We start from the raw sequence: 21,865 nt of genomic DNA, 5'->3' as shown, positions 1-21,865 counted from the left end.
ACTTAAATGTTACAAAATATATTCCATTGGTTAATGTTTGGGAATGAAAGCCTTCCAGTTTTTTTTGCTATATAAATTACACTGTAATGAGCATTCCTATTGTGCTGTCTTTGTGCCAGTCATTGTAGGATACTGATGTAGAAGAAAAATTCTAAGTTGTCACATCCCCTCTACTATAACAGACGGGTATTAATATAAAGGATTTATTTCTGAGAAACCGTGTACATTTAATAGGGACTGTGACTGAGAAGACAATTTGAAAAAATACGCCTAAAGCTGTTTTGTGTATTCTGTCTTGATAAAAAATTACTCATTAATATCTTTATTCAGTTTAAGTCTCTTTGCTTCGTTTAACTTGTGACATCCAACTTTGAACAATACAAGCTTGGCTTTCTGTGTTTTATAAGTGTGTGCTGTATCAATGGTGAAGAATGAACCAAACTTCGGGAAGATAGTCCCATGTTTGTCTTCAGAACTGGTGGATGTTGCTTGATATACTCCTGAAGATACAATCTTAAAATATTACATGATGGATACAGAAAGGATAAAGAGAAAATCTTGAAATCACTTGGTAGAAGACTCCTCCCTCAAGCCTGAAGAAGCCTTTTGTCATTTTCTTATTTCTTTGACCTGGACTGAATTATCATTAAATAGCACTTTTTGTTTTTCCTGGGTAGGGACAACTCTGCTCTGTAGCTTTCCAATCAAGGAGCAGAAGTAAATTGTCAGGTTTATAGATGGTAATGAATACTGTGTTTCAAGTTGACATGAATCAGGTAATTCCTTGAGCTTCATGTTCCAGCTTGTCTTACAGAATAGTTTATTTAAAAAGTATTTCAGCCTCGTTTTGATTAATTTAAAACATAGTTTTTCCCATAATAATTGTCATTTTATTCTTTAAACCTTGGCTGACCTTACAGATTGTGTCTTTATGTCATTTTCTCTCCATGTCTGGTGACAGGTTGCCTCAGAGCATGAGGCTTTTTGCTACTCTTCTTGCGCCGCTTCACTCCTCAACCCTGCATTTATCTGACATTGTAATGAGTTTTTCTTCTTTGCTTTTTAGTTTAAAATCTTACTGCTTAGAGCTTGAGAAGCATCTTTCTTGCGCCTCTTTGTATTCTGTACAGTGGACTAGGAATTCTTTCTTTTGATTTCTCCTCTCTTTGATTACCAAGTCTCTTGGGCTACCAGTGGGCCTTGTCTCCCAGTTTCTATTTCCAGTTTGTGATCCCTGAATTCTCTATTTGGTAAGGGTCTGCCTGTGTTTTGCATATTTATGATAAGGAAGTATGCTAGTATGAAGCTCTGGGCAAAGATATAGAGTAATCCAGCTTATTCGGATGGGCTCCATTACTGCATTCCAAAATCAGAATTTTATGTTTTGTTGATTCAGGTGCAACTAGAAATGAAATGTTAATTTTTGTTTTGATATTGTGATTAATGGAGAGATTCATCCTAGTTCTCTGCAGTTATTTTGGGAAGTATGTGTGTGTGTGCTTTTATACTTGCTTGCTGAAAATTTGTGTTTCCAAAACGATAGAATTTACACTTAGATGTTGATTTTGCTTGTAGTTTTGTGTTATTTAGTAGTAATCACTAACACATATTCCTGTGGTCCTTCTGTAATAGTGGTATCCCTTGTTACAATTGAACTTATGCATTATTTTGATCAAAGTATATGGTGTACTATTCTATGGAGATACGTACAGTATTGATGAAATATGGTTTTCTAGCCAAGATATCTGCTTTGAGACAAAAATAAATATGTAAGCATATATTTGTCTGCTCTGTGTTGGACAAACATTTAAAAAGTTTAGAGCACACTAAATGCTAAAAATGCTGTGAATAAATATTGAATTTCTGAGTGGGAAATGTACAACTGGCTTTGAATGTCATCCATTTTATAAAACAAGGGATACCTGTAGTTGGACACAATAGACCTTAAATACAGAAGTTTTAGGTCTGTATTTTTCTGTGACACTAATGACTATGATGTATGTCTGAGAGTAGAGTGTTGCCTCTATTGCATGTGATTGTATTGAAATGATTGTAACCAACATTATAGTTTATCATGGTGCATGTTTACTATCAGACTATATCTAATACTAATTCACTTTGAAATTAGGTGAGATCTCAGGTCCTTGGTTATGGAAGATTTATAGATATAAGCAAAAATGTAATAAGTATGATTAGTTGAATTCTTTAGTCCCTGCTAATTTTTGTAATTCTTTATTGAAAAGCACAGTCTCCTTTTGAGTTTAAGTTTATCCTTATTGCGTGGAGAACTCTCATTTTGACTTCAACAGAGGAGTAAATTCATTTTGTGAGCTGTTTGCTTGTATTATGATGGAGATACTTTTTCTTTCTTTTGCACAGATTGCCACACTGAAGGTCAAAATATTTTATTCACTGATGGAGAATATATTAATCAGATAGCTGCTTCAAGAGATGTAAGTACCTTGAATCTTAACTACTGTAAATGGAATTCCTTTTCCTTAAATTATTTGGTTTTTACTAGATAGACTGTAGAGCCTTGAACAACCCCTTTATATAATGTAATGCTGTGGATGTTTTATTTTTCTTAGGATGGTTTTGTTGTCAGAATATTTGCCACGAGCACTGAACCTGTTCTGCAACAAGAATTACAACTTAAACTGGCCAGAAAATGCTTACATGCCTGTGGTATCTCACTATTCGATCTGGAAAAGGACTTGCATATTATAAGTAAGATAACAAATTAAGCGTTTTTCCTGTATTTTAATTTTCAGTTTTTTAATTCTCTTAAAAATGAACATTGTGTTTTCACCAGTTCAGCTTATATTTTAGCAGCTATTTTGTGTGTTAATATAAAGGACAATTTTGAATGAATTTGAATAAATAACTACGAAATACGGCCTTTAAACAAAGTATGATATTTGAAGACCATTCTAAGGAATTGACTAATAATTTATCATTTTAGTTTTGAATAGAGCAAAAGAAAATAAACTTTACTGAGAATTATGGATGAGTATTGATGAATGTTGTTAGTTTATATGCTCCATCATTAACTATTTAAAAATTTGAAAACTTACATTGTAAATGTTATCACAGCAATATACATAGTTCTCTTGTTGAAATTTTTAAATTCTTACTTGAACAGATTTTCATAGAATGATCTCATATATTGTGAAAATGGTAATTGGCCTTACACATGGATCAGCATTCTTTCATTTCGATAGAGCAATACAGACAACCACAGAGTATTTCTTGGGCTGAGATTATTTACTCTTGTAATGTTGTAAAAGTAAATAGGATCATGAGTTCTCATGAGAGTTTTAGTTTTGGCTTGCCATGCTGCTCCAGGTTTAATAGTGACCTTCCATAACTTGTAGGGTTCTTTGCAAATCCACCTTTTGAGACTGTTATCTCTTTACATTTAATGAATTTGGCATTAGTGCTTTACTTCATGTATTCTAGTTATGTGATATTTTTATAATTCTTCCCTAGAAAAATATCCAATTGAAACTATAGATTTTAAATTTTAAAAGCCCATAAAGTAGTAGTTTGTATAGCTGGATAAAATCGTAAAATGTGCCATATGTAAAGTTACAATTACTCATAGTTTTACAATTTGAAAATATGCTTAAGGATCTGTGTGTGTATGTGCATATGTGTGTATATATATATATATACACACACACGTGCACATATTTATGGAGTAGCTATAGATAATGTTCTATAGAAAAAGACATAGGCAGATAATTTGAAATACTTTAATTCAAATACCTGCATGGCATTGTTCCTAGCTTAATTCACTCTGTCTGGTCTAATTTCTCCAACCTTTATATTTGCTTGTTTGTAAACCAAGTGGTATAGTTGTGAGAATCAAATGAGATAAATTTTTGAACTGTATAATGCCTGGCACCTAATAAATGCTCAATAAAAATACGTGCATTTATACACTAATTCAAGAAATATTGCTAACATTGAATTTTTAAAAATTTTTGTTGTATATTTAAAAAATTAATTTGGTACTAGCTTGGAACCAGAAAAATAGATTATGATAACTTTATCTTTCCTTGGAATACTATACCTATTATTAATATTTTTAAAAATTTGAGCGTATGACGTTTCGTCATCGTTTTTTAGTGATATTGAATTGACATTGCAATCATTCAAAATAGTACATGTTGTACTTAGGATTCTTCATATTAGAAATGCAATAGTATCTACTAGTCTTGCTGTATTTCAGGTACAGGATTTGATGAGGAGTCAGCAATTCTTGGTGCAGGACGAGAGTTTGCGCTAATGAAAACAGCAAATGGAAAGGTAAATTTTTGGATTAAAAATTAGCATTCTCTGATTTAAGAGATTACAGTCTATTGATTCGTTTATATAGTTTGCATGTTTAAGGATAATCATGTAAACTTTTGGTTTAAAATTATTTTTTGTGAGATAAAATTTCATTCATGTTGGAAACAGTACAGGCATACCTCATTTTATTGTGCTCAGTTTTGTTGCGCTTCACAAATAATTGCACATTTTACAAATTGAAGGTTTGTGGCAATCCTGAGTTGAGCAAGTCTGTTGTTACCATTTTTCTAACAGCATGTGCTCACTTTGTGTCTCTTTGTCATATTTTGGTAATTCTCAAGTATTTCAAACTTCTTTATTATATCTGTTATGGTGGTCTATTATCTTTGATGTTACTGTTGTAATTGCTTTAGGGTGCTATGAATTGTGCCTTTAGAAGACAGGAGACTTAATTGATAAATGTGTGTATTCTGACTTCTACACTGACCAGCCAGTCCTCCATCTCTCTGCCTTTCCTCAGGCCTTGAGACACAACAGTATTGAAATTAGGCCAATTAATAGTTTTAACAATGGCTTCTAAGTGTTCAAACAAAAGGAAGAGTCACGGGTCTTTCACTTTATGTCAAAAACTACAAATGATTAAGCTTAGTGAGGAAGACCTGTTGAAAGCTGAGATAGGCTGAAAAGCCTCTTGCACCAAACAGCCAAGTTGTGAATGCAAAGGAGAAGTTCTTGAAGGAAATTAAAAAGTGCTGCTCCAGTGAACACACCAATGATAAGCACAACAGTCTTGTTGGTGTTATGGAGAAAGTTTTAGTGCTCTAGATAGATCAAACCAGCCACAACATTCCCTTAAGCCAAAGCCTAATCCAGAGCAATGCCACCTAGCTTCCTTAAGTTCTATGAAGGCTAAGAGGTGAGGTAGCTATAGCAGAAAAATTTGAAGCTAGTGGAGATTGATTCATGAGCTTTAAAGAAAGAAGCCATTTCCCTAACATGAAGGTGGAAAATGTAGCAGCAAGTGCTGATGGAGAAGCTGCGGCACGTTTTGATACAGGCAGCTACACTAAACAGCTCTTCAGTGTGAATAAAACAGTCTTCTACTGGAAGAAAATGCTGCTATCTAGGACTTTCATAGCTAGAGAGGAGAATACAATTCCTGCCTTCAAAACTTCAAAGGACTGTCTGACTTTCCTGTTAGGGGCTAATGCAGCTGGTGACTTGAAGTTAAATCCAGTGCTCATTTACCATTCTGAAAATCCTAGGGCCTTTAAGAATGATGCTAAATCCACTCTGCTTGTTTTCCATAAATAGAACAACAAAGCCTGCATGACAGCACATCTACAGCATGGTTTACTGATTATTTTAAGCTTTCTGACCTACTGCTCAGAAAGAAAGATTCCTTTCAAAATACGACTGCTCATTCACAATGTACCTGTTAGCCAAGAGCTCTGTTGGAGATGTATAAGGAGATTGTTTCTTTACTCCTGCTAACACAATATCAGTTCTGCAACATATAGATCAAGGAGTAATTTAACTTTCAAGTGTTATTATTTAAGAACCATATCTCATAAGTCTAGAGTTGCCATAGACAGAGAATGCTCTGATGGATCTTGGCAAAGTAAGTTGAAAACCTGGAAAGATGTACCATTCTAGATGCTATTAAGAATATTCATGATTCATGTGAGGAGGTCAAAATAGCTGTATTAGCAGGAGTTTGGAAGAAGTTGATTCCAACTGTCATGGATGACTTGGGAGGGGTTCAAGACTTTATTGGAGCAAGCAACTGCAGCTGTGGTAGAAATAGAAAGATAACTAGAATTAGAAATGTAGCCTGAAGGTGTGACTGAATTGTTACAATTTCATAGCAAAACTTGAAAAAATAAGTTGCTTCTTATGGATGAGCAAAGTAAATAATTTCTTAACATAGAATCTACTCCTGGTGAAGATACTGTGAACATTGTTGAAATTACAACAAAGGATTTAGAATATTTACACACACTAAGTTGATAAAGCAGCAGTGGGATTTAAGAGGATTGACCTCAGTTTTGAAAGAAGTTCTACCGTAGGTAAAATGCTATCAAACAGGATCACATGCTACAGAGAAACCTTTCATGAAAGGAAAAGTCAATTCATGTGACAAACTTCATTGTTGTCTTATGTTAAGAAATTGCCACATCCATCCTACAGCAAGCATGACCATAATCAGTCAACAGCCATCAATATCGAGGCCAGACCCTCCATTGACAAAAAGATTACAACTTACTGAAGGCTCTGTGATTGTTAACATATCTTAGTAATAAAGTATTTTTAAACTAAAGCATATACATTGTTTCTTCAGACGTTGCTATTTCACACTTAATATCTCTGAGGTGTGCCTGTGTTATGAAACAAAATGGCGACATTTAATACTATAAAACTTAATAAATGTTATGTTTTATAGATTTTAAATTATGGAATTCTAATTCCTTGAGTAGGGATGAATTTATGTTTTATGTTTATTTTGATGAGTAGGATGGATATTCATTGCAAATTTCTGTAAATGTATAGAAATGTATAGACTACAAGTTGGAGGAAGTAGTGTGTATAATTAACTTACAGATTGTAGAGTTCAGCCTGTAGCATTGGAAGCTGCTTCTGTAGTGGGTATGAAGGGAAAGTAAGGTAATTAAAAGAATTGTACAATTTAAAAGCATTAGGAAAATACAGTAAGTTTATATATAAGTTTTTACAATGGGGAAAAGTGAATTGAAAATTTTGTGAATTTCCTACTCTTCTAAATAGGAAGTATATTTATGGAAATAGATACAAATTTGAAAAAATATAAATATTCTGAATAGATGTGAATATTCTGGATTGTGGATATGAGTATTCTGAGTAGATATGAAAAAACTATTATGAACTGTGTCTTCTTGGCAAAATATGCATATTTCTTGCTCAGCTCCTGGAAGTTGAGTAGTGTAAAAAGTTTTTTTGTGTGTGTGAATTTTGTTTTTCAATAAATATGGATGTCCTTTTTTTCTTCATGTGAAACCTGATGAACTATTCCAAAATGCCCTGTAATTCTTTTTTTTTTTTTTTTTTGAATACATAAGATATATTACACTGGCAAATACCAGAGTCTTGGAATCAAACAAGGTGGTCCTTCAGCAGGAAAATGGGTTGAGCTACCAATTACAAAATCTCCAAAGATAGTACACTTCTCAGTTGGACACGATGGCTCGCATGCCCTTTTAGTTGCAGAAGATGGGAGCATATTCTTTACGGGATCTGCTAGTAAAGGAGAAGATGGAGAATCAAGTAAGTTGAGTGATAAACTATGCATTTAGTAAAAATAAATGCTTTATTTTAGTAAAAAGAAAACTTTATTAACATACAGTTTATTAATTTTGGCAACACTAACCTCACCAAGTTAATAGAGGATTTTAAATTGGGACATATTTGGTTAATGGCAGTGGGTTACTGTTCATTAAAAAAAAGTGCTTGCTAATTTTATTCTAAAGTTGATATTTTTGAATTTTTATGCTTTATGGGAACGTGGCTATTCATCCGAGAGTATATGCTTATTTTATATCAGTAATTTAAAAAAACTTATTTGTTGCAATAGATTATTTTAGGAAACCTAAAACTTTGGAAGGAATGTATACTTCAGAATGAAGGTAAACTTTATATAATCTTTTGTGATAGTGTTGGCTATGGATTATGGTTTTTGTTTTTGTGTTTTTTGAGACAGGGTCTTACTCTGTGACCCAGGCTGGAGAGCAGTAGTGTGATTGCAGCTCACTGCAGCCTTGACCCCCTGGGCTCAAGTGATCTTCCTACCTCAGCCTCACGAGTAGCTGGGACTATAGGCGTATGCCACCCTGCTCAGCGAATTTTTGCATTTTTTGTAGAGATAGGGTTTCGCCATGTTTCCCAGGCTAGTCTCAGACTCCTGCACTCAAGCAGTCTGCCAGCCTCCCAAAGTGCTGTGATAACAGTCATGAGCCTCTATGCCTGGACTGGATTACCGTTTTTGGTGTTATTTCTCTATGATGCAATCATTGCTAAGCAATGAAAAAGAAAATAATTTTATGTCTTACATTTCTTATGTTTCCGTTCAGTGTCCTTCAAAGTGCCATTTTTCTCTTTTTATAGTTTCTCACGTTCTTTATACATTTTAACACGTTGGAGTAATGTCTTATAGGGATTAGATTGTAAAGCCAACACATAATGTAAAAATAATGTGAAAATAAAAATTATTCGGAAAAGTCCATCTTCCCTTAAAGTAGCTGTAAAGTATATTATTATCTCTCAGAATAGTTTTTCCTTCTGGCATTTGGAGGACCTTGTCCATCTTTGGGCACCAGGTAAAGTAGTTGTAGTGTATGTATGTGTATAAATATGTATGTAGGGGTGTGGGGGTGTGTGTGTGTGTGTGTGTGTGTGTGTGTGTGTGTGTGTGTGTGTGTGTGTGTGTGTGTGTGTGTGTGTGTGTGTGTGTGTGTGTGTGTGTGTGTGTGTGTGTGTGTGTGTGTGTGTGTGTGTCATGTCATATGAAAAGTATTTTAAGTCCCAGCACAGAAGCAATATGTTTTTATTCTGAAAGACAGGCAGGGACTGGGGTTGACTGAAGGAACAGCTGGTTGGTTGATGTTTCCGATATTTTGCTTAGCTCAAGCTCTCCTTCCACATATATGTCTCCCTTCCTTATAATATCTCATTGACTTGATGTAACTGCTTAATAAAAATGTGTTGAATGAATGAGGAACTTATTTTACTTTCTAGGATATCACAAGAATACATGTGAATTACAATTCAGGAAAAAAAGGAGATTTTAGATATGTGTTAGTAGAATGGTGTTAACAATGCAATAAGCTAATTTAGAGATTGAGTCCCTCAGGAGTTTGATGGGAAACTGATATTTCTTACTGAGAATTTGAATGTACTTCAAGGAATGAGGATCTGGCAATGATAGCCTAAATATTAATTAACCAGATGAGGCTAGCAGGGTGACTAATTTTAAGTGACATGCTGGGAAGCCCAGGGCTTTGTGAAAATAAGTAGTGTCATAAATCCAAATAATATGTGTTTTTTTTTCTTTGAACTTTATATACAAACCATTATTTGTACCTAGAGGTACTGATTTAATCTAATTTATTTTTTAAAGCTAAGAGCAGACGGCAATCAAAACCCTATAAACCTAAAAAGATCATTAAGATGGAAGGAAAGATTGTGGTATATACAGCTTGCAATAATGGAAGTAGTTCTGTGATTTCTAAAGATGGAGAACTCTACATGTTTGGAAAAGATGCCATTTACTCTGATAGTTCAAGTAAGTTTAAAAAAAGTTTTATGCAAAGAAGTTTCAATACTAGTTATGTATTACAAAGATATATCTAGAACATTTATGTTTGTAGCATGGTTTCTCTACATTTTTTACATTTCCTTCCAAAATTTAGAAAGAGAACTTTTCTGTCATATCTTGTCACTAGGAGCACTGTTCCTAGTTTCATGCAGAGCTAATCATAGAGCTTGGCAAGGGAAGCTTCACTGTCGCTGTGATGTGTGTGGAATGCTTTCCCTAGACTCAGGTGCTTATGGGACATGGCCCTGGGACAGTGGTGGTATCCTGGGGAGGTGATTTTTGTGACAAAGCTGGTTTAAAATAGTTGAAGTGTTTTATCTCCCCCATTAGGGTGTTTGGCTGGGATAACCTGTGTTATTTACTGTTCTATCCCCAGTGCCTAGCAAAGTGTTGGGTCTAAAGAGTTACTTTCAAGTGTCTGGGTGACTTATAAAACAAAAGTTTAAGAAGTGGATATGAGAGGTAGAAATAGCTAAATCGTTTTATATTTATAAATGCTAATCTCTGAAACTTGTCATATTTGATTGCTAGATTTTCTTTCTAGCAGCTAGTGAAGAGTATAATGAATGAGGCATCCCACTTGAAAGGATTTTATATGCTATAAATATGTAAAGGCTTTGAGTTTCTTGATAAAAAGGAAACTAGAATTAATGAAGTTTGTGATTACAAATTTGTGTGATTGTCTCATGCTGGGGAAATTACACCTATAGAACACTTATAGCAATTAATTATTAAGTCAAAGTGTACCCAGTGATATGTGAACTGGCTTAATGTGGTAATATTTAGATTCTCAATTGGCCACAACTATGAGAATAAATCAAAATTTGGGGGTAGGCTCTTGTACAGTTTAAAAATAGTATTCAGTATAATTGTTGCTTGCCAACATCCACTGGGTAGAGCTGATGGAAACTTGTGTATTTCTTCAACATACATTTATCGAGCATGGATGATACATTAGTGATTGATGGACCTGACAGACCTCGTTACTGCCTTTTTGAGGATCTGAGAGACAGTTGGGTATTACAGAACTTAATTTTTTTTTTTTTGAGTCTCACTCTGTCTCCCCCATGCTGGAGTGTTGTGACACGATCTCAGCTCACTGCAACCTCTGCCTCCTGGGTTCCAGCAATTATCCCAGCTCAGCCTGGGATTACAGGCATGTAGCTGGGATTACAGGCATGCATCACCATGCCCAGCTAATTTTTTGTAATTTTAGTAGAGACAAGTTTTCACCATGTTGGCCAGGCTGGTCTCGAACTCCTGACCTCAAGTGATCTGCCTACCACAGCCTCCCAAAGTACTGATATTACAGGTGTGAGCCACTGCACCCGACTCCTGGCACCAACACTTTTAATTGGGTAACAGTTTACTTAACCTTTAACTGGGTATCAGTTTACTTAATCTTTAAGAGTTTTTTTGTTCTTCTCTACCTGCAAAAGGTAGATAATGATAGCATCTGCTTCATATGGTTGTTATGAAGATTATAGAAGGTAGAGCTTAAGAAATGCTTAGCACAGAGCTTTGCACATCATGTAAGGTCTCAAAAACATGTCAGCTAGTACAATTAATAATAATAAATACCATTTTATATACACACACACATACTTACCTTTTTCAAATGTGCTGAATATTAAAGGTGGAAATTTTTGAGATGTAATTAACAAAAAGACCTAAAGTAGTATAAGGTAAAAGTGAAGGCCACTTTGAGGAAGTAATATCTGAGCTAATAATGTAGAATAGTTTTCCCAAACCTTACAGGAGATTGATATTATTTGTAATTTAAATGAAACAAATACTTTAAAAATTTTATTTTAAAATATATTGGAAAAATAGTCAATAATTTTTGATGTTTAATGTTATTACTACTTGATAAGGTTAAAGATGCTTTAGTCAACTTAGAGTTGATACAAAACATATTAAATAGAATATGGGTAGCACTTGGATATGACAAGTATAATGAAAGTAATATATGAATAAGTGAAGTTTAGAAAAAAGCTTTGTATCGGAATGTGCAAGAAATCATTGTAGGTTGAAAAGGATGGAAAAATGCTGTTTTAGAAAGTCTTATTGGTTTCTACATAAATAGTATCATGTCAATATACTATAGCAAGAATTTTACTTGGTTTTGCTGAGGCAGGTCAAAGCAGGTAAAATTAACTATTTATGGACTCCTTTGCACTTAGACCAGAAAAGTTTGAGATTTTCTGACTCTTCTGAGTACTGTAGAGAGGTGTTACCGTTTGGAGGAAGCATTCAAGAGACATAAGCTTGAGAGAAAGCTACAGTAAAGATATGTCCCAAGTCTGGATGATAATATTTTAGGATTCATTGAAACTACATTACAAAGTTGCAAAGTTAATTCAGTGATACTCTGCCAGTCTTTTGGCTACTTATTTCTCATTTTGGTGAGTTATTTTGCCACAGAAATAAAAAGTTCTGCATTGAGGTAGTTCTTTTACTAGGCCCAGAAGTGCCTTTTTGTTGTTTTTACTAAATTTGTATCTTTCTTATAGGTTTGGTAACTGATTTGAAGGGCCATTTTGTAACTCAGGTAGCTATGGGCAAAGCTCATACTTGTGTTTTAATGAAGAATGGAGAAGTATGGACATTTGGTGTAAATAATAAAGGACAGTGTGGACGAGACACTGGTGCCATGAACCAAGGTGGGAAAGGTAGGTCTTTAATTCTTAGATATGAAAATTTGTGTTGTTCTTTTTGTTAGTTTTTCAGAACAACATAGTGAAAGTTTTGTTCTTTTCAAAATGAGTGACTCTTCTTTTTCTTTTTGTTTCTATTTTTAAAAAAAAATTTTATGGGTAGATAGTAGGTATGTGTATGGGGTACATGAGTTATTTTGATACAGGAATACAATGTGTAATAATCACATCAGGGTAAATGGGGTCTCTATCATCTCAAACGTTTATCATTTCTGTATGTTATGGGCATTCCAATTGTACTCCCTCAGTTGTTCTGTACAACAACAAATTATTACCAACTGTAGTCACCCTGTTGTGCTATCAAATAGTAAATCTTATTCATTGAATCTAAGTATATTTTTGTGCCAAATAATCATTGCCATGTCCTACCCAACTCTCCCCTGCTATCCTTCCCAGCCTCTAGTAACCATCATTCTGCTCTCTATCTTCATGAGTTCAATTGTTTTAATATTTAACACCCACAAATGAGTGAGAACATGTGAAGTTTGTCTTTTGGTGCCTGTCTTATTTCACTTAACACAGTATCCTCCATTTCCATTATTGTTATTGCAAATGATAGCATCTCAGTCTTTTTATGATTAAATAGTACTCCATTTAGTTTATGTACCACATTTTCTTTATCCATTTATCTGTTAATGGACACTTAGGTTGCTTCCAAATCTTGGCTATTGTGGATAGTGCTGCAATAAGCATGAGAGTACAGGTATCTCTTTGATGTACTAATTTCCTTTCTTTTGGGTATATCCCGAGCAGTAGTATTGCTGGATCATATGATAGTTCTAGTTTTAGTTTTTTGAAGAAGCTCCATACTGTTCTCCAGAGTGGCTGTACTAATTTACATTCTCACCAACACTGTACGAGGGTTCCCTTTTCTCCACATCCTCTCCAACATTTGTTATTGCCTGTCTTTTTGATAAAAGCCATTTTAACTGGGGTTAGATGATATCCGATTGTAGTTTTGATTTGTATTTCTCTGATGATCAATGATGTTGAGCACCTTTTCATAGACCTGTTTGCCATTTGTATGTCTACTTTTGAAAAATGTCTGTTCAGATCTTTTGCATATTTTTTAATTGGGTGTCAGTGGCTCTTTGATTTTATACTTGTGAATTAGGAAAACCACTGAATTTCTTATTTGGTAATATTTACTGATAAAATATCACTGGAAAAATAAATATACTTTAGATTTTTAATTTTTGAGCAAATAAGCTGGCTTACTCACATCATCTTCTAAATTCTACATAAAATAGTGCTTCTTTGACTTAGCATCTTTGGTGACTACATCACTCCAGAAAAGTTTTTTCCAAACTTTTTATTAGCTGCTTTTATACCACATGTTTTACATTTTAACCATTTTTGGCAGCAGTCTATCTGGCAAATATTATCTTCCATTTAAAAGCACATGCTACCTGTATTTTAAATTGTTCTTGACAACTAAGAGTGATCCTTATGAATATCTGACCCTTTACCAAGAAAAGACTAAATTGTAGACACACCTTCACAGTATCCTTTGCTCCGATGCCTCAGACTATTGAAGAGAACGAAAGGCTTTATCCTTTGATTGCCCTGTTTGCTGTGGTCTTGTTTTGTTGTTGTAGTTTTAAATAGCATGGCTACTTCTTGCCCTCAATTTTTACATCTAGCTGCTGTCATTATGTTTATAGCTTTCGCTCCAATTTCTGATTTTCTGTTTTAAATTTCATATGAGCAAGAGAATAAAACAATACATAAATATTGTTAGAACTAAGCATTGAACTCTGGTTAAAGTACCAATACTTTCGTGGATTAAGTGCTATATAAATTAACCAGGTTTTTCTCTTTAGAGGCCTTGATGTCAGACTCATGTGGATCTCAGGAACCCATCCCATCCTTTGTCTTTGCCATATTTGTGTGTCTGTGTGTATATTTAAAATGCATAGCTTTAAAAAGTTATTAGAATATATTGGCAAATAAAGAAGTAACAAAAGAAAGAAAAGAAATGGATTACTTCACAATGGATGTACTTTGTTTTTTTGCTTAACTAGTGAACTTGTTTTGGATAATAACTGCTAGGATAAAGAGGAATCAGTTTAGTTTTTTTTTTACCTATAATATGAATATATATTCAAATTATATTTTATAAGAAGTCTGACCTGAACAACATTGTTTCCTTATTATTATGAAACTTGTGAAAATTGAGCATAAATTTACATCTGTGTTCTAGATTTTTAGATATAATTTTATAATAAATAAAATTGTTAAAAGATTTTTTAATTTACTAGGAATCATACCTACTTTGTTGGTAAGTAATGAATTAGAAAGCAGATGACTAAAGTAAGACACATAAAATGCATACTGATTGCAGAGTCATAACAGATGCTGGGGAGGATGTGGAGAAAGGGGAACGCTCAGACATGGTTGGTGGAAATGTAAATTAGTATAGCAACTGTGGAATACATAGATTTTTCATTTGTATGAAGGTGACTCAAACAACTGAAAATAGAACTGCCACATGATCCAGCAATCCCACTTCTGGGTGTATGTATCCAAAAGAAAGGAAATCTGTATGTCAGAGAGATGCCTGCATTCTCATGTTTATCACAGCAGTTTCACAACAGCCAAGATATGAAATCAGCTTAAGTATCCCTCAGCAGATGAATGGATAAAGAAAATGTGGTACATAGAATATTATTCAGGCCTGGCCAGGCGCGGTGGCTCACACCTGTAATCCTAGCACTTTGGGAGGCTGAGGTGGGTGGATCACCTGAGGTCAGGAGTTCATGACCAGCCTGGTCATCATGGTGAAACCTCGTCTTTAAAAAAAAAAAAAATTATTCAGTCCTAAAAAAGAATGAAATCTTGTTATTTGCAGCAACATGGATGGAACCGAAGGACATTATGTTAACTGAAATAAAATAAACCAGGCCAAGAGAGACAAATATCATTCATATGTGGGGGCTAAAAGATTGATTTTATGGAAGTAGTAAATAGAATAGTGATTACCAGAATCTTGTAAGGATAGTGGGAGCAGGAGAGGAAGAGGGATTGGTTAATAGGTACAAAAATACAGTTAGATAGAAGGAATAAGTTACAATGTTCAGGAGCAGAGTAGGGTGAATATAGTTAACAATGTGTTGTGTATTTCAAAATAGCTAGAAGAGAGGATTTAGAATATCCCAGTTACCCTGACTTGATCCCAGTTATCCAGATTGGATCATTACACATTGTATACAGGTATGAAAATTGACATGTATGTCATAAATAGGTTCAACAGTTATGTATCAATTTAAAAGGAACGTAAAGGGATATTTTAAAAGTTTATTTAAACCAGGAACAAAAAATATTGAAGTATTAAACAATTGTTTATCTACCGTGTGTTGTCATTTTTTTTCAGCTTAAAAAAAAATCACAGATAAGATTCAGGTGCCCTGTATTCTCCTTCCAAGGCTTATTATCATATTCCATTTATCTCCAGAGCTAACCTCAATCATGACTTTGATAAGCATATGTTCAGTCATGTTCTTATATATTTTTACAAGTTCTTTTATATTTTATGTGTAAAATAATATTGCATAATCATGTCTGTTTTACACATAAAAATAGACTACTGTTTTATGTGTTTTTATAAGTGTTAATCTGTTATTTATATTTTTCTACAAATTGTTTTTTTCTCACCATTCTGTTTGAAATATGTCCATGTTGGTGCATACAAATCTACATGATTTATGTTAACTAATGTGTGATAAACCACACAATGAACATGCCATAGTGTACCCATTCTCCTGTTGATGGATGGGCTTATTTCCAATTTTTCATTGTTATCAATGAGTTTGAAATCTCTTTTATACATGTTTTCTGGCAAACATGTGTGAGACTCTTCTCTGGTGTAATTGCTCTGTTGTGGGTTTCAGTTTTATTGGATTTTTCTTGAAAGAGGTTGTACCAGTTTATACTCTCACCAGTAGAGTTGGATTTTCCACATCACGTTAAATAGTTGATACTGACAGACTGATTTTTGCCAATTTGGTGACTATGAAATGATACCTCATGGTAATTTTTTGTTACATTGAAGTATATTATGCATTCAGGAAAGTATACATAGCATCTTGATGAATTTTCTCAAATTGATCATATTCATGTAAACAGCACCCAGCTTAAGAAACCACATATTGCCAGCACCCCAGAAAGCCCCACTGTATGTTCCTCTCTGCCCCTCAGTTAATCACCATGAATTAGTTTTCTTCTTATACTTCATATAAAAGAAATCATGCAGTATGAACTCTTTTGTGTCCAGTTTCTTTTCATTGTTTTATGTTTCTGAAGTTCATATATGTTGTTACAAGTGGTATAGATTGTTCATTTTTTTCTATTAATTTATATATAGATACTACAGTTTTAAAATTCTTCTGGTATTTGGGCATTTGGACAGTTTCCAGTTTTGGTTTTTATGAATAATGTTGCTATGAACATTCTAGTAAATGTCTTTTGGTGAAAGTCTTCATGCATGTCTTTTGGGTATATACCTAGGAGTAGAATTGCTGGGTCTCTCATTTTTATTTAAATTTTCATTCCCTTGATTATTAATACTGAGTTTGAACATCTCTTCAAACTTTATTTTACTACTTTAAAAAACTGATTTGTAGAAGCTTTTTTTTTTATATTATGTTTTATATATCTTTGACTAACCTGTGATTTACAGTTTCATTTGTTATATATAATTTAAAAATTTTGATGTCAAAATTGCCAGCCTTTTTCTTTGTAAATTTTTGATTAATGTAGCCTGGTTGGAGGTTTTATTTCCCATATAAATTACAACGAGCTTTATCTGCTTGGCACTGTGATTGAGAGTCCATTGAATGTAAAGATTAATTTGAGGATAATAGTTCCAGTACTGTTGGAGTGATTAAATGAGTAATACTTGTAGAGCTAGTTACAAATAGTGCTCAGTACATTTTAGCCATGGTTATTAAAAATAGTCACTCAGACTCCCTTTAGGATCACTTTATTCTAATCCTAGATATAGCTATCTGATGCGTGATTATCTAATTTTTCTGCTTGCCCATAGATTAGAAGTGGCAAAACCCAAAAAGGCTATATATGCTATAAGTTTATTTGTTAATTAGATAAACACGTATTGAATGGTAGCTCTGTGTTAAGTGGATGTTATAGGTGCAGGAGAATAAGGTTGACTAAGAATAAGAGATAATATGAGCAAAACATGACCTCATAACTTAGATCCTCCTTTGAGGACCTTAAGTCTAGTTGGAAAGTCTAGACTCCCACAGATAAATTCTCTCATTATATGGTCTTATAGTACTATGTTCCTTCAAAATCCTATCAGTTGTAGTTCACATTTTTATCTGGTTATTTGATTAATGTCTGTCTTTCTCACTACATTATAAGCTTTATAACAGCTCAGTATCATATTCTTCAGTTTCTAGAGCAGAGATCTGTAGAGTATAACCTGATGTCATTTTTTTGTATAGCTCTACAGGCTAAAAATTGATTTTACATTGTAAGGATTGTAAAAAATGTGACCAAGGTTTGTATGAGCCACAAAGCCTAAATTATTTCAGTCTGGTCCTTTATAAAAGGTTTGCTGATTTCTTGCCATGAAGGAATCCCTGGAGTATAGTAGGTGTTCATTTTTTTTTTTAAAGATGAATGAATTATAACACAGTTTTAAAAAGTTGTAAGTGAGGTAAAAACAGGAACTGAGGAGGTGGTGACTGCCTGGAAAAGGTAGCAGGTACTTTCAAAGATAATGACTTCTGAGCTGAATTTTTGAAGGCCTAAGCTTCTCTGCTAGATGAGATAGTCAGAGACATCTTGTAAGTAAGGAAGACAGAGGCAGAGGGAGCAGGAATGAGCAAAGGCCCTGAGCATGTGGAAGGACACTGAGTGTTTGGAGAGCAGAGGGAAAAGAAATGAGATTGGAGAAAATTAGGAGCCATATTGTTCCTACTGCCTCTTCCTGAGTTTTGTTCTTCTGAAGACCTTGAAAAGTCAATGGAGATTTGTAAACTGTGAAGTTCTGGGATCAAGTATGTGCTTTGGGAGGATGATTGGTGGATCCTCCAGTAGGAGGATGATCTAGAGTGGCAGACTCTGGGCTTGGAGCATGGTTGGGAGGCTTTCTTTGATCTGTTGAATGAAAGTGTTGGTAGTGAAGATGGTAAAAAGGAAAAGATTTAAAAGTATGATTGACAGAAGATAACAGCCAAGAAACATTTAACAGTAGCCTTCCTTGCTTTCTTTTACAGAAATGAAATGGGGAGAGTGTTTATTAGTGGTCCCTTAATTAAAATGTATTTTTGTCACTCAAATTTAAGCATTTCTTTGTATAATTGCTTGGATTAGCATGCTGTCATTATTTTTTAAATTGGGAAATATAGTCATCCATCTTTTATACATGAAAGTAATCTGTATAAAAATTACAAATTGATCCGTTAAATAGGGTTTGGAGTTGAAAATATGGCGACAGCAATGGATGAAGACCTAGAAGAAGAACTAGATGAAAAAGATGAGAAGTCCATGATGTGTCCTCCAGGCATGCACAAATGGAAGCTGGAGCAGTGCATGGTTTGCACTGTCTGTGGAGACTGTACAGGTTATGGAGCCAGCTGTGTTAGTAGTGGCCGTCCAGACAGAGTCCCCGGGGGGTAAGAGAGATTGATTCCTACTAATGAACATGTGCAGAACACATTTCTTTGCAAAATCATTCCAGAGTGTACGTTACTATTTTTTTCTTAAAGACGCAGTGGCATTTTCATTTGATCTTAGCCAAAAAGCCAAGAAAATATCATTCTTATAATTGTTTTCTATTATAATAATTTATAATTTAGTGTCATCTTTAAGGTTGCCTTTCTTTCATTTGATTTATATAAACCATTATTTAAAAACAGGTTATAAGTTTTTCAAGATTTGGGGCTGCGCCTTTATTTGTATTGTTTTCCTAAGCCTATTTAATGATGCGTGTCTATTATATTTCTTTTTGTTGAACATGAATCTTTTCTAAATCAAATTATTAGTATCTTAGAGGGTACTTGATTAGAGATATAATTTTCTTTTATATTAAATATACCATTTATAATTTTAGAAATTTTGGGTATGCTTGCTTTTAAAGTTACATTATACCGTTATGTTTATTCTTAGTGGACCACATTTTTCAGGGTTCTATATTGTTGTCACTTTTCATGTGTAAGTTTGGCAGAATAAAAATGCAGGCTTTCTGTTAGGATGTGAGGAAGAATTTTGAACTCTGTTTTCTACATTGCTAGTTACAGCCACTATAACATGATGGGATATTCTTTGAAAGATGAGCTTTCTGATAATTGGCTGATTTGGAGGAGTGGAGAAAACTTTGTGAAGAGAAGCCCAGAAGGAAAACAGCCATCCCTGCATCTTGACCTTCCTTTTTAGCAACTCTTATAATTGCTTGTTCCCAAATACTGTCTGGATCTAATAGGAGTTTATTTCTAAGTTTGTGTTTGGCCTATCATAGTTAAATAGGTCATGTTTAACAGGGCTTTTCTCTAAGGCTGCTGAGATACGACTTTTTAAAAACAAATTTTCTTTACATTATTAGTAGAAGCAATTCACAGTAATCTCTATCAAAGGATAATATTTATTCTGTAGTGCTTTATGTTTGGCTCTGTTTTCTGTTTTTAAGCACCTAACTTGTTTACTTTTAAATTTAATTTGGATGCAGAAAGATTCTATGATTATTTTTTAACAGTGTTAGAATTGAAATTTATTCTCCTGGATCTCTCCAATGCTATTTCTATTAAAATTCAATGTTAGTTGGGTGTAATGGCCTACATCTATAATCCCAACCTTTGGGAGGCTAAGGCCAGAGGATCACTTGAGGCCAGGAATTTCAAACTAGCCTCAGCAAATAGCAACACTCCCATCTCAAAAAAACAAATAATAAAAATAAAATTTAATATTCCCATTCTCTGAACTTAAGCAGCCAGTATATATCATGAAGAAAATCTATGAATTCTCTTTGAAATTATTCTTCATATGTTTTTCCCCCCAGAGACGTATATAGTTTCTAATAATTATTCATAGACCTACATAGACAATACTAACCAAGTATAATAGTTGCTTTATTAATGAAGCAAACAATATATCAGAATACTAAGGACTATTAACTCTGACTTCAATTACTATAAAATCGTGACTACACATCTCATTATGATAAAATACATATACAATTGACCATCTTAACCATTTTTAAGTGGACAGTCCTGTGGTATTAAATACATTCATAATGTTGTGCAACTGTTACCACCATCCATATCCATAACTCTTCATCTTGTAAAACTGAGACTCCGTACCCATTAAACAATGAATCCCCATTCATCCCTCTCCCCTCCCTCTGGCATCCACCATTCTACTATCTATTTTCTTTCTGACTACTCTAGGTACATTTCATATAAGGAGAATCATAGAATATTTGTCTTCTTGTGACTGGTTTATTTCACTTAGCATATCCTCAGGGTTCATGCAGGCTCTAGTATATGTCAGAACATCTTTGCTTTTTGAGGCTGAATAATATTCCATTATATGTATCTACTACATTTAGCTTATCCATTCACACATTGATGGACACTTGGGTTGTTTCCACATTATAGCTAATGTGAATAATGCTGCTGTGAAGATGGGTGTACAAGTAGCTCTTTGAGCCATGTTTTCAGCTCTTTTGGGTATATACCCAAAAGTGGAATCGTTAGACCATATGGTAATTTTATTTTTAATCTTTTTAGGAACTGTCATACTATTTTCCATAGCAGCCAACCATTTTACATTCCCACTAATAATGTACAGATGTTTCTCCACATCCTTCTTAACATTTATAATCTCTTATCTTGGCAGTGGCATCCTAATGGGTGTGAGGTAGTATCTCATTATAGTTTATATTTGAATTTCTCCAGTGATTAGTGATATTCAGCATCTTTCCATAAGCTTTTTGGCCATTTGGAGATCATCTTTGGAGAAATGCTATTCAAATCCTTTGCTCATTTTTGAATCAAGTTGTTGGTTTCTTTTGTTATTGTTGATGAGTTGTAGGAGTTCTATATATAGTTTGAATATTAATTCCTTATCAGATATATGATTTGAAAATAAAAAGTCCTGTCTGTGGGTTGTGTTTGTACTCTATTGACTTTGTCTTTGCAAGCACAAGATTTTTTAAATTTTCATGAAGTCCAGTTGTCTGTTGTTTTACTTTTGTTGCCTCTGCCTTTGGTGTCATATCCGAGAAATGATTTCCTGATCTAGTGTTGTGAAGCATTTACTGTATCTTTTCTTTTAAGAGTTTTTTTTTTTCTTTTTTTTGTTTAAATAATTTTAGGTCTTACATTTAGGTCTTTGATTCATTTTGAGTTAGTTTTTGTTAATTTTGGTGTTAGAGAAGTGTTCAAATTCATTCTTTTTCATGTGGATATCCAGTTTTCCCAGCAACGTTTATTGAAAAGATAATCCTTTCTTTATTGAATCATCTTGGCTCCTTTGTCAAAAA

General features: G+C 33.8%; 1 protein-coding gene across 18 annotated transcripts in view; it reads left to right on the top strand.

Annotated features, from left to right (window-relative positions):
• Nucleotides 1-21,865, top strand: part of MYCBP2 (MYC binding protein 2) — a 274,498-nt gene that overhangs the window by 58,549 nt on the left and 194,084 nt on the right. For all 18 annotated transcript variants that reach the window (XM_032277408.1, XM_032277409.1, XM_032277423.1 and 15 more), the window contains 7 exons: nt 2,380-2,453; nt 2,589-2,727; nt 4,235-4,311; nt 7,392-7,596; nt 9,446-9,610; nt 12,157-12,315; nt 18,797-19,001. In XM_032277408.1, the coding sequence (XP_032133299.1) occupies nt 2,380-2,453; nt 2,589-2,727; nt 4,235-4,311; nt 7,392-7,596; nt 9,446-9,610; nt 12,157-12,315; nt 18,797-19,001 (1,024 nt within the window). The remainder of the gene's footprint in view (nt 1-2,379; nt 2,454-2,588; nt 2,728-4,234; nt 4,312-7,391; nt 7,597-9,445; nt 9,611-12,156; nt 12,316-18,796; nt 19,002-21,865) is intronic.

The sequence above is a fragment of the Sapajus apella genome, unplaced genomic scaffold (assembly GCF_009761245.1).
Source record: "Sapajus apella isolate SASKATOON/1434 unplaced genomic scaffold, GSC_monkey_1.0 scaffold9, whole genome shotgun sequence".
Taxonomy (NCBI): Eukaryota; Metazoa; Chordata; class Mammalia; order Primates; family Cebidae; genus Sapajus; species Sapajus apella.
This window is presented reverse-complemented; position numbering and strand designations above follow the sequence as displayed.